We start from the raw sequence: 13,181 nt of genomic DNA on the forward strand, positions 1-13,181 counted from the left end.
TCTCATTTTACCGCTATTGAAGTACTTTATTGAGGTAAATCTTTTGTTTCTTTCGTATTCCTTCGTTCAACCCGTACTGAGATTTAACTTAAGTATATTTTCCGTTTATAATAAATTATCGAACAAAGAGCGATATTCACGCGCTGATGTTCCTCTTTTATGTACATTTATGAAGAATCCATACATTTCTTTACCCACTGTGAATGATTTTTTGACGAATTCAATTTATATGCAAATTATTTCGTTTCCATGGACAAATAAAAATCTTTATCAAGAGGCAAAAAAAAATAAATTGATCGAAAAAAATCGAATTAATAATGATAATAATGACTGCATTGCTGAGTATGTTGAAGGTACAATAGAAAGTAAACCAAGAAAAAAAAAACGAGATCTTTATACATGTCTTTATCTGACGCTATACATATTCGTACTTTAAGTATAGATATATAAATCTATCAGGGAATTATATCGAGATCCCGAACGACGGAACGTATATTCTATGTATTTTCTTTTTTTTTTCAATAAAGGTAAAATAGATAAAAAATGCATTGGCTTCATAGAAGTCGTTTATTTCTGTCTTAATAACTGCGCACTCATCTTTTTTCGGACATTTCCTTCCAAACTATATCGTCACCCGTGATTTCTAAAACGGAATCATGGGCACGCATTTTGTACATTTTTTTCATCCGTGCCAGCTTCTACACATACGAGAAGTAATGAAAAAATAAGTAAAATAACAGCAAATGATTTTGATGCTTTGGGCATACATACATATATATTAGGCTGATCTCATAATATGTATATATGTATGCATATATATATATTTATATATTATAATTTATATACATCTATATCTTGTATATATATACTTTTTTAAATGGACAGATTTTTTTTATAAAATACACTTACTAACATATAATACATATAACAATTAAAAATTAATATTAAATTACGTTAGATTAATATTACACACTGTTGCTACACAATGTTACGTCGTGTCGCTACTACTTAAACCATTCTTTTGGTCTAACTTATTCGCATTGGTCTTAACTGTATAGATGAAAAAACTCAGAGCTTCCTTCTCCACGACAGGGATGGTCTTGAAATGCTTCATGAGAGTCTGCAACAAGAATATAACTTACATATAGCTACAAAGAACAGGACCAAGCGTGCGCATTGCGTTTTCTTAAAACGCATAATTCTTACATCATTCATCATATTTTCTGTATGTTTATTTTCTTTTCCTTAATAGCTTTTAAAATAATAACGAGTGACAAGTAAATCTATATCTATTATTTATTCATTATTTACATTAATAATTCTTAATGAGATTAAAGGAGATTTGGAAAGATTATATATGTATTTTAAATACATACTTTTTAGAAATAATTTAATTCATATAATTATGTCTGTGTTTATATTAAAAACATTTACTGTCTGTATAGGCATATAAATTAATTCTTACCTATTATATATATATATATTTTTTAAATTTATTTTATTATATTTATTGCACGTTATTGCAAGAAAGAAATAAAATAACATTACTATACTTACATCTGCTAACTGAGCCTTGTTAAGACCTGGTCGGGTAGAAACCTTGTAGTGCCTCTTGTACCGCCTCAAAGTGCCGACTTGCAGTTGGTAGAGGTCGACTTCTGGGAGGTCGTTGTCAGTTTCACCCGAGTCCTCTTCAGAATCCTTGCGCCTTCGCTGTTGTTGCTGCTTAGTTCTCGCACATTGAATCACTTGCTTGTGATAATCACAGATGTATATGTGCCGTGCCTAGTACATAATACACAAAGATTGTAAGAGATAGCAATAATAATAGCAATAGTATACAAATGTACATGACGTTTGCGCATCAATAACTCCCACGGGAAATTCTGTCGCCTAAGGTCTATCTCATTAAATATGTCAATTCACCGCGTACGAAAATTTATCGAACAAATTATTTGCGTAATTATTTTACAAAAAATACATTATAATTCTAGAAAAGAATTTTTGGAAGATATAAAATTTTGAATTAGACTTCGTTATAGAATCTTCAGGGTAATAATTTCCCAGCGTAATAATTTGATATACCTTTCGCATCAAGTAAATTATTTTGTAAAAACGTGACACGAAATTAAATTATACTTCAACAAATATTTATTTATTCGTTTATCGGCGCTTTCTGCGTTGCCTATCTACCTAATACCAAGTACAATTGTAATTATACACAAATGTAAGAAGTAGCGTATGTTACAGCACGTAACAACGGTCTCATGGCGAATATGTTATAAGGCGGGCGGTATTTTCTAACAATTCGTAATACCGATAAACAGAGCACGTACATTCTATGTATTGACTTTTTTGTGTCGTCGCTGGTGCTCTCGCGTCTTCGAGAGAGAGAGAGAGAGAGAGCATCTCGGCGGCAGCAGCGATACGCGCGCGTGCTCTCTCTCTCTCTCTCTCTCGCTCGCTCGCGAGTGCCGCGCGCGGACGTGCGCGTTTGCCATGTTATGCTCACCATGTGATCCAGATTGAGCTTGAGTCGCCGTTGTGTGACGGTCTTCTGAATGCGCTTGCTGTAGGACGCGTTGCCGGCCGGACGGGAGCACCGTTCACCCTCGTCGACGAGGCAGCAGATCTGATCCGCCGCGCCCCTCGAGTCCTCCTCGCCGGTGCTGAAGCCGTTCATTCCGGCCCGCAAGCTGGAAACAGTTCTCTCGATCGCGATCGGGATTGCCGATCGGGACTCAGCCGCGCGGCTTTAGTGTGCCCTCGTCTGCGACGACGACGGCGATGACGATGGCAACGAAGACGACGACGACGACGATTCGCGCGACGGTCGGTGCACTCGTGTCAAAAGTCTTCAATCGTGGCGGAGCAGCCGGCGATCGCGGGACGATGACCACGGCGATGGTGATGATAATGACAATGACGGCACGCTAGGAAACGTCGCTGGTTCATAATTCTCCTCCGCCCGCGCGCACGCCAGCCGCCGAGGTCGCACTAGGCCGCCGAGTTCCCCTACTTGTCGCCTCGCCGACTACGTCGGCGTGTGTACGCGGTGTAGATCTCCGTGTCTCCGTTTACCGCGAGTTAACCGGAGTTAACCGAGCCACAACTAGATACAATGCCTGCCGAGCCCACGCCAAGTGAAGCGAAGCGGGAGCCGCGCCACGCCGCCGACGCCGCGTCGCGACGTGACGCGTCGTGACGCACCGCGTCACACCCGCGCGCCGGGGGATCGGTCGCCGCTGATCGCTCGCCTGGGTCGTCGACGTGCCCGGGGGGGCTCGCGATCGTCTCGCCGCCGGGGATCTGGGGACGGGGTCTACTCGCGGCCGCCGCGCACCAGAGGATCCGCTATCCGCCGGCGAAGATACTCCGTCGAGAGCTCTCCTCTCTCTCTCGTTTTCAGCGATATTTCACCGCGATACCGGTGGCCGCGAACATGCACAACTGCCGGCCCGGCACGGATGAAAATTCCACCACCGAGGGGATTTATCGGCCGCTGCGGCGAACGACGCCGACGAGAAAATACCGTCAACGACGATGCAACGCGAGCACTCTCACCGAAAGACGCACTCACGCGAACGTCGACATACGCACAACCCACCCTCGACCGCCTTCTACTGAAGACTGAACATTTGCCGAGTCTATCTGGCTGGCCAGGCAGGCTGGCCAGGCTTTGACCTGACGAAACCATCTGGTGATACCAACTCATCGTAATCGCATTAGACTCGTACCACCCCGTGCCTAAAGTTCCCAAATTTTTTGCACTTGAAACGAGATGAATATATATTTCCGGCACTGAGACGAGGGAGAAAGCGAAATCTCGGAGTGTAAAAGGTGCAGGTAACGCGACAGCCGCTCTTTCTCGATGCGCGCAGGCGCAAGAAAAGCGACGTCCCGTCCACGGAGTGTCAAGTCCTTGTCATCCGGCAGAGTAGCAGCACACCGACTACCACCATTTGACACAGCCGCAAATACTGCAACGTCATAAAAGGCATTCAATCACGTAGTGTCACGTACTTGCAAAATCACATAATGCACGAGAATGTGATTAAACGTATGTCTGATAAAAACATTTATTACCGCGTTCTTTGCATCGTACACACTTGATTAACCGATTCTCTTGCGATTTTGATCCGAGTCCGATGGTGTGACATACATATGCATTTTCTGAAATTTTTCGTGAGCTTGCCGAGTACGACGGGTATCGCCATTTTGAACGCTTATGATTCCTGCACGCAAGTGTGTGTTGTTGCGCGTCCCGCGTGCCAAAACCCATTATAAGGTAGAGATTGCCGCGAAAATTAATCAGGCACCCGCTTGTTGCGAGTCTACATTCGTTCGAGCGTGGAATACACGAAAAAACGTAGATAGGAACGCGAAAGAATTATTAATATGATACTCGTGTTTTGGCAAAAAAAAAAAAAGGAGAAAACGCGAGACAGTAAAGTTAAATTTATCATCGTGATAACAAAAAGGAATGATATCGTATATACTTAATGGACAGAAATTCGAATTCGCTGAATTGAATTTTTAAAACGTGCGAGAAAAGACTAAAGTTGCATTTTCATGATCAGCAAACATACGTATTCCATTTTGATATATTTTTGAATTATCTCAAATTTATCGTTATGTAAAAATCCGATGGACTACAGCTGGCGCGATTTAATATCATATGAATGAAGTAGTCACGCATTTTTGAGTGTTCTTTTACGTTATTAAAGCGACACTTTTATTTTGCGGAAAAGTAAAAAATATTGGACAAAATTACATTCCCGAGCGCAGTGCGTATACTCGTCTAACGATTTTTGTTTCGTGTCTGAACAGTGATTTTCGCCTCGAGACATATAGTTGTTTTTTTTCCCCCAGACTGCAAGCGCGCGCGAGAAAGAGTGGACAACGTGAGGAGACGCGGAGTTTTCCTCGTTGATTTTTCCGCGCGAAGTTGGCGATACTGCAGCCAACCGCCGCCGCGTCGTTCCACCACATCGTCGACTGGTGCCATCTAGGATAGAAACGATGCCTAACCTCAACGAACGCGCGTAGACGGCCGTGACGATCTGTCGTCGTGCGAAACAAGGGACGGCGAACGGTGTCGGCCGTTCGATCGACCGTATTTCGATAGGGCGGCCGCGACGGCGATAGGAACGGCCGCGTTAGCCGTCGAACGATCGGCTTTGCGCGCACGCATTTTCCCGCCCTTTCGACCGGCCGACATTTTATTTGGTGGGGGGCAAAAAGAAACGCACCAAAACATAAAAGGTCGGCGCTGATTGGCTTACTTTTTGCGGCTTATCTGAAATAAGCCAATGGTAATGGGAGATTTTCCCCGTACACTGGCCGTATGCCGCACGAGTGGCGTGGGGTCGCGATATTCGAAGCTGAAGAATCCTTTTAGCCGTAGCGGATCCCGTTCCAGGTAAGAAAAATCCAAATATTTTTCGCGGGCCGCGTTGACAGATCCGCGGGACGCCGCGCGGATGCTCCGCGCGTACGTACGCACCGTCGGCACCGCCCAACGCGAGCGTGTCCGCTGGCCGTAAGTCGCTACCGTGCTGCGTTCCTCGTACGTATACCTTTTATTTCCGTACTACCGTCAGCACACGGCAGCAAATGGCTGCCCGGACGGGACGCGTCGTGCGCGTACACCTCGCCGCGTTGTGTCGTCTCGTCGCGCGTTATCGAGATACCGTGCGACGAAAGGACGAACGAATCGATAACGGCGAGCCTCGGCGACGCTGATCGGCCCGTGGAGACGCTCGCTGCTGCGGCCGCGACCGTCGCCGCCGCCGCCACCGCCGCCGCCGCCGCTCACCACTCGCTCGCTCGATCGCTCCGCGCCGCGATCAACGACGTGTTGACGTCAAGGTCTTAACGCGCGCGTGCACGTCTCGCGTTTATGCGTTGTATCGCGCTTTCCTCGTGCATCGCGGACGGAGCGGACCTCCCCGGAGGAGGATGATGTGGCCGTAGTTGAAAAATCAATCGTTCTCTGTCATCGTTTCCCACCATGCATGGCGTAGTATATTGGGACGCGCTGCCGCAGTCGTTTTCCCGCTTCCAAATCTATCGAAATCTGTCAAGTACGAGCGAGCGAGGTAGTCTCGGGACCTCGGAGAAGATCGACGTCTTCCTATTTCTCTCTCTGTGTGTGTGTCCCTCTCTCTCTCTCTCTCTCTCTCTCTTTGTTACTCCCTCCTCCCGCGCTCATCGCTCAGTTTATTTTTCTCGACGATCATGTACAAGCTCGTTATTGCCAACGAATGGATCGCGATGCTCGCGAGCGAACGACCGCGGAGTTGGCGGGAGCAGAGCGGAGAGCAGATAGAATAACGGAGTGAGACGGAGAGAGAGAGAGAGTGAGAGGAAGACAGAGCGAGAAAAGTGTTTACACGTAGGCGTTTCTCCTACCGACGGTGCATCTCGCGCGCGCGAAGCGCGGCGTAGCGTAAAGGTGCGTCCAGACTTGTTGTATATGTACTGCGCATCGGTATCGCGTGATCGACGACACATATCGCGGCTAGCATGGTTGTAAATGTTGTAATTCATCGCCGTGCCGTTTCGACGCTTCGTTAAGATATAGAAGAGAGGGGGGAGGGGGATATGAAAAAGGTTTACGATACAAATGATACAATCTTTCGTTTTATTTAACCGTCATCTTTTTTTTTTTACTCGACGCAGTGAGGTTACGAGTTTGGACGCAGCTTAAGTGCGCGGCGGCGGCGGCGAAGACGCCAAAAGCAAGCACGTCGTCGGTCGACTCGCTTGACGTTTTTATTCGATCCGCTAGTCGTCGTTCGACACGGCCTCTCGTGAGGTAGATACTTCCCGTTGCCACACGACGCACCATAGGTCCGTTTTCTTTATTTTTTCCTCTTTTTTTAGCTGCACTTTTCTTGTACTTTCCGTCAGTTTTTGCCTCCCCCCTTCCCCCTCCCCCTTGCCCCTCCACGACACACTCGATTACGTGTTCGATTACGACCCTGCATAGTTCAGTTACGTTCTCGTTCGCGATCGTCATTCGTCATTGTGAACGGGGCATTGATGGAATGATTTCGAATCGTTTCGGATGTTCGGTTGTTTAATTCCATATGTGCGCGAATGTGATGGTAGAAGAGACGACGAGGGCGATTGACCGACGATCAAAGAGCAAAGGCGTACGACGTTCATGAATTTCCCAGCTTTGCAATTTAAATTTCGTTTAGGACGCGAATTGTAATCAGAATCGATAATTAGTCCTGCAAATTTCCATGTATATTTTTTTTCACTTCGGGTGTAAAAAGTGCAATGTGGTGCAGCTAAAAAGAGCAGGCCTCGCACGAAAAACGCGCGATCGATGGATACCCCCGGATGGGACGCGCGATGTTCGGGAATCAAAGCACCGGTGCAGCAACAACGTGTAAAATTTTGCAACAGTTCAGATTTCGTTTTTCCGCGTCTAGAGACGCACGGACAGTATGGGGCGACGTGTGCGAAAAAAAAAATAGCGAAAGTTTTTAGTGGCAATATTAGAAAATTTTAACAGAGAAGAGATATTTTATTTGACATTTTTCAATCGTCGACCAGATGGTCGGTCTCACGTTGTGATATATAAACGTTACTGCTGTATCTTGAACTATACACCGAACTACACTGCTTTTACAATGTAATTACTGAAATGAAAAACTAAAGTAAAAATTCACAAAAACGTGAAAAATAATTTCAATTTAAATTACGCACAATACAAATGACGAAAATCAGATGGTACACGAAGAGAATTTCCTTTCAAAATTTTCCCTGAAAATCATGTTGATCATGGAACAATATAATATTTCGACAAATTTTACTGTGCACTACAATAAATTTGTTGTAGTACATATTAAAAAATATAGTGAAAATCACATAAAATTCGTCGAAATATTATGTTGTCCTACGATTAACATGATTTTCGGAATAAACTTTAAAATAAAATTCTCTCCGTGTACATGTATAGTTACGCACGATACAGTAAAAACGTTATTCAAATTAAAAATCGATATTGATATCCAATTTAATATTAATTGGATAGCCAACAAGTTTTCTTGTAAACCCGCTGTTGTTGGAAAATTTATTCCAAAAAATATGAAACGGAAGAAATACGCGAGAGAAATGCAATTGTGTGTTCGCGCATCTGCACTCGTATATTAGCCTTGATTCGATCCGTTACAGTTTTCTACAAACGAGCCAATTATCTATTCTATTCCACAGGAGGAGAATTAAGTTTTTTTTTATTTACTTGATTTATGATCTTGCGCTACTTGCACAGTCACACGTGTTTCTCTTCCGGTTCCCAGTAGGAATCTTGAGCGTTGCTCGGGACACCCCGTGTATAAACGAGCGTCGTGTATCATAACGTTGCGCCCCACGGTGTTTTCAAGCCTCGCAAGCACTCGTGGAGCTTTAACGAAGCTTAAACTCGCCCATATACTTACATACACCGGCTACAGTGTAGTCTACGTCCAAAGGAAAACACACAGCCGCAAACATTTTTTTTTTCTTTACTCGATGCACAACATCTCTTCGATCGATTATCCGCAAAAGCGCTCGGTCGGAACAAATCGCACCTCTCCCCACACACGTCCCTCGATCCCCACACCTCCGTGTTCGTTTCGGATAATCGGCTTTCCGTTGTGCGCGTAAGAATTACGAGCTAGAGTTATGAGTTATCTAAAAGTTACATCACACCGGTGCCATTACGAATAAATGCGTGCGTGATTATATTAAGAGTTCCCTTTGAAATTTTCGCTCAAGAATCCTTACGATATGAGTCACGAAGCCACGTCGGAATTGCAATCGAGCTTTTTTTTTTACGAAATTGTTATAATTTTACGCGAAACGTTTTGAAAGATAAATCAGAATCAAGGATGTTGTTTCACGATTCTGATTAGAGGCTCTCTACGCGAAGCAATCTTATACCTGTATTAATTGCTATCCATAATTCTGTTTCTGTTTTAATTGAAGCTAATCACGCGATACTGTTCGATCAACAATTGAATGCTTGTTGAGATATTCGCTATATTGATAAGGATAATGTATGGGTGTTTATAATATAAAGTTTAATAGATCGTTCCATTATTACATTTGAGTATCTATGTAAAATTTGAGCATAATACTTTTATTGGCTTATCTAAAGGTAAAATTAAATCAAATTATATATATATATCTATATACATACATTAATAAAACTTAATAGATTAGAATATTTCTACAAAAGATCATTTGCATCCACTTATTCATTTGAAAATTGTTTATTTAAAACAGCAGCAAAGTTTGGTTGTTGCGTTGCATGAATCATTGTAAGTTAAATTATTCGTTTTGTTTATTGCAGTTGGCTCTTTAGCGTGTATCTATGATCAAAACTTTTCGTAAAATTTAGATCGTAGATTTTATGCTCGATTTTTTCATAATGTTTTTTAGCTGGTATTGTACAGTCGTTAATTATATCCATACTTGGAATTTTTTCTTGCGTGTGTTATAGCACTTTCTATAGCGAAATAATCTATTTATATAAAATTGCGTTTTTTGCTGAAAAAGCAAGGAAATCAACTTTAAATTGCGTGATTAAACAAGAATCTTGAAGCTAAGCTGAAAACGTATGTCGGAAAAACTTCGATTTTCTTCTTAGAACCTGCTGTTGTAATTTCCATTAGAGGGGTGTGTTCGAGATACACGGACAATCAAACTTTACCTCGGTCGACACATATATTTATACGCATTGGCTCTTTTTGTTTCAACTGTCCGGTAAAAGGCACGCCGCGGCGGGGCGCGACAATTGTATCGCCACATGGCGCGATTCGAGGCCCTCGAAAGGGCAGATGGTGCGACTCGGAGGGTTCCCGCTGTTGTGACACCATTGTTTCTGTCCCGCGTGGCCGCTCGCGAGCTCATTGTATTAGATAAAGAATTACGATACATATTTCGAAAAAGCAGACGCGCGCGCGCGCGCGCACGCACTATATTCCAAGGTGTGTGTCAAATCGTGGGAATCGGATGCGCGCCTAGGGCGCCCTTCTCTCCCTCGTTTACCTAACGGATCGGGGTCTTTTGGAATCCTAACGGCGAGATCCTTGGGCTCGCGTAAGAAAGTTACAAAGCTGTATATAGGAAGGTCTTTATTTCGACCCTCGGTCCCGGAGACCCGAGACTAAAACTTCTATTGGATACACATATCGATGAGATAGAATCCGCGTTGCAACGTTACTCGGTATTTTTTTCGCAACGCGTGACGTCTGTCGAACGTAATTGAACGTTCGATCTCTCTCTCGAGGTCGCATCTCGAATTGAATGTTTTGTATTTTTCGAAGCTGCGTCCAGTGTATTTCGGATGTGCGATACGGAGGTACACACAATCCGCGCGTGGAATCGGCCGGTCCGGTTCGGACCGTCGTCGTTGGGCCGTACCAACATGATTTGGGAATTCGCGAGTTTTCATCCGGCTTCCTCCGTCGCGCATCACCCTGCCTCACGGCATTTCACCTCCCGTATACCACATTTTCTTCGGCCCTTCTCGTTCCGTCCCGCTAGAAATACGCTAATTTCAATATTTTCGTACGTTTCCATACGTACGTACGTACGTTCGTTCGTTCGTTCGTTCGTTCGTTCGTTAGGTTGCCAATGCTGGGCCCTGGGAATGCGCGATGGCTTTGTCTCTCCTCGTCTTTCTCGCGCCGCCAGCTCTCTCGCCTCTCTCGCGCCCGCGTACCCCCGACTCCCCTCCGCTTCTCCCGCTCCCGCTTCCTTTCCCCCCTAACCTCAACAACGCCGCTGCCTCTCCATTGCCTCTGTCTCTCCCTCGATCACCCCGTCTCTCTCGCTCGCGCGTCTTATTGACCCGGACCCGGTTCTCTTCTCCTCTCTCTTCGATTCGCGCCGGGTTACCCGCACCGACTCACCCGCCGCCTCACGACGGCAAGGGTTGCCAGGGGGAGGGGTGGAGAGAGGGGGGAGGGCGGTGGAGGAGGTAATGCGGGGTGGCGGGAGAGACGGGAGGACAGGTCCGACGCACAGGTCCCGCGATATACATTTTCATTTCATCTTCTTGGCGCGCTATCGGAGACGGAGAAAAGTAGAGGGAAAGGAAAAAAAAGGGAAAAGAACAGCGCGCGCACGCTTCGAAGAAGTGGTCAGGAAAAAATTTCGGCCATTCCCCCGAGAGCGCCGTTGATCAGGTCAGGGCTTCTCTATCCGGTTCGCGCGAATTCCGATTCGCGACTTGGCTTCGCGAGGAGAAAAAAAAGGGTACGCGACGCGCAAGGGGTTCGTTGCGGGAGCAGCGCGAGCGTCACATTCCTGCGGTTGTGTATATCGATAAAGAGATAATAAGGGGGTTATATCCGAGGGGAGAGATACAAAGCTAGCGTCCGCGAACGAGTAACGTGGCGGCGAATTTATAAAATTCGCGTCAGTCATGCCTCCTGAGTTTACAATGCGTCGTTACGTCCTCCAAAAATTACGAAGTATTTTCGACGAAGGAATTCTATTCTAATCGATACTGCGAACGTATTGTTTAATGCGATGATGAAATGTAATTGCGTCAGCGAAATTATTACAATTTCGTGCGCTTATCGCAAAAGTATTTCTTTCAAGATGGCGCGTAATGATGCTTGCTGTATATACGTATGTGTGTGTATGTGTGTGTGTGTGTGTGTGCGCGCCGTAAATCCGGCCTGCGAACCGTTTGCGCGTGAATCGGGCCTCGCGTGGTCGATCCTCGGGGCACATTCCATTCGCAGAATGTGAAATTTCATCGCTCTCCTGAAGGTTCTTCCGTATCGACCGACGAAGAGAGCGGCCCGTCGTCGCCGGTCGGTAAAGATAGAGCGGGCGCTCGTCCTCGTCTTCGTCCTCGCGCGTACGTGCGTTACGAGCGGGAAAAAGGGCGTAAAGCCGACGAGCGCGAAAAGCAGGAAGCATCGTCCGGGAGCGATGTGGGGCAAATTCCAGCGAGCTAGCGAGAGCGTAGCGGTGTAGCGAACTAAGGAGAAAAAAAAGGAGAGATAGAGAGGTAGACAGAGAGGGAGAGGTAAGAGAAGAAGAAAGAACACGCAATGATGACGACGAGGAGTCAGCCAGTCGGTCGCGGATAGATGCGTCTCTTTCTTTTTTTTTCCTCCTCTTTCCGCGTGCTTCTCTTTCTCTGCCTAAAAGTTGACCTCGAGTTTCAAGGGTAGAGAAGGGTTCGCAGTCGTTTCTGCGCCTCGCTCGCCCGCTTCCCCCGCCCCTCGTATCTTACCGGGGGGGACTGTACGCGGCGAGTCGCGCGCGCGGGGCTCTCTCGAATTCTCTACGAACGGAGAGAGAACGGAAGAGGAGAAAGCGACGTTGCCTGTAGCGCGACGGCGGTAGACTCCCGCCATCCCCACCGGCGTTATAACGCCGTTCGATTGGCCGGCGCGCTTAGGTTCTCCTTTGTGAGCGGGCGGGTGAAAGCGTGCTTGGCAACGTCGCGAGAGTTTGCCGGCGTCCGCTGGAAGGAAGGCTGAACTGGCACGAGTGCGAGAGAGAGAGAGAGAGAGAGAGAGCGAGCGCGGACGAGAAAGAAGGAGAGAGAGAGAGAAAGAGAAAGAAGGACAGAGCGGGCGAACGAGACACCCGGCAGAGGGGCGTAGGGAGGACAGCGTGGAGAGACAGAGAAGGAGAGAGAGAAAGAAAGACAGGCAGATAGATGGGGAAAGAGAGGAAGAGAGAGATCGTACGAGCGCGTCCAGGCGGTCTGTTCTCGCCAGGTTCGCCCTCTGTGTGTGCGACGTCGCGTGTAGTGAGTCGGTAGAGGCGAGAGAGAAGCGAGTCTCGCGCGCGCGTACGCTTCTCCAATGTGAAAAAGCTATTGCTATACTACTACCATTACAGAGAGCCGCTGTTACGACTAATACACCACTACTCTATCGCTACCATCGTCATCGCGTCAGCGGCGTGCTCGTCGGGACGTACCGGCGTCGCTTCGCCTCGCTCCGCGTCGCGTCGCGTCGCGTCGCGCCAAACTGAACTGAACCAAACCAAACCAAATCCAAGCCGAGTCGAGCGGAGCCGGAGCCACCGTGTGCGTGTTTATAACGCCGCGGAGCATCGGAGTACCGGCGTCCCGCGGACGCGCGTGACGCGTCCCCCCGCGTCGCAAAGCGTCCGTCATCGGAAAACGCTGTTGCTGCTGCTGCTGTTCC

The 13,181-nt window shown here is 46.6% G+C and overlaps 1 protein-coding gene across 1 annotated transcript; it reads right to left on the minus strand.

Moving 5' to 3' along the window:
- Positions 1 to 899: 899 nt before the first annotated feature.
- Positions 900 to 3,055, minus strand: LOC105457614 (histone deacetylase complex subunit SAP30 homolog). The gene is made up of 3 exons (XM_011702399.1): positions 2,513 to 3,055; positions 1,558 to 1,785; positions 900 to 1,120 (listed from the first exon to the last, which is right to left on the minus strand). The coding sequence occupies exons 1-3, from the start codon at positions 2,681 to 2,683 to the stop codon at positions 989 to 991; spliced, it is 531 nt and encodes a 176-aa protein (XP_011700701.1). The 5' UTR covers positions 2,684 to 3,055; the 3' UTR covers positions 900 to 988.
- Positions 3,056 to 13,181: the final 10,126 nt, after the last annotated feature.

Source organism: Wasmannia auropunctata, unplaced genomic scaffold (genome assembly GCF_000956235.1).
Source record: "Wasmannia auropunctata unplaced genomic scaffold, wasmannia.A_1.0 LD335200.1, whole genome shotgun sequence".
In the NCBI taxonomy this organism is placed as follows: domain Eukaryota; kingdom Metazoa; phylum Arthropoda; class Insecta; order Hymenoptera; family Formicidae; genus Wasmannia; species Wasmannia auropunctata.

Bases quoted from the DNA above. Each gene is read 5' to 3' on its own strand.
- LOC105457614 (XM_011702399.1), bottom strand. From the start codon at position 2,683: ATGAACGGCTTCAGCACCGGCGAGGAGGACTCGAGGGGCGCGGCGGAT. The intron at 1,786-2,512 runs GTGAGCATAACA...ATTATGTACTAG, and splicing joins AGCTCAATCTGGATCACATG to GCACGGCACATATACATCTG. The intron at 1,121-1,557 runs GTAAGTATAGTA...TTCTTGTTGCAG, and splicing joins ACAAGGCTCAGTTAGCAGAT to ACTCTCATGAAGCATTTCAA.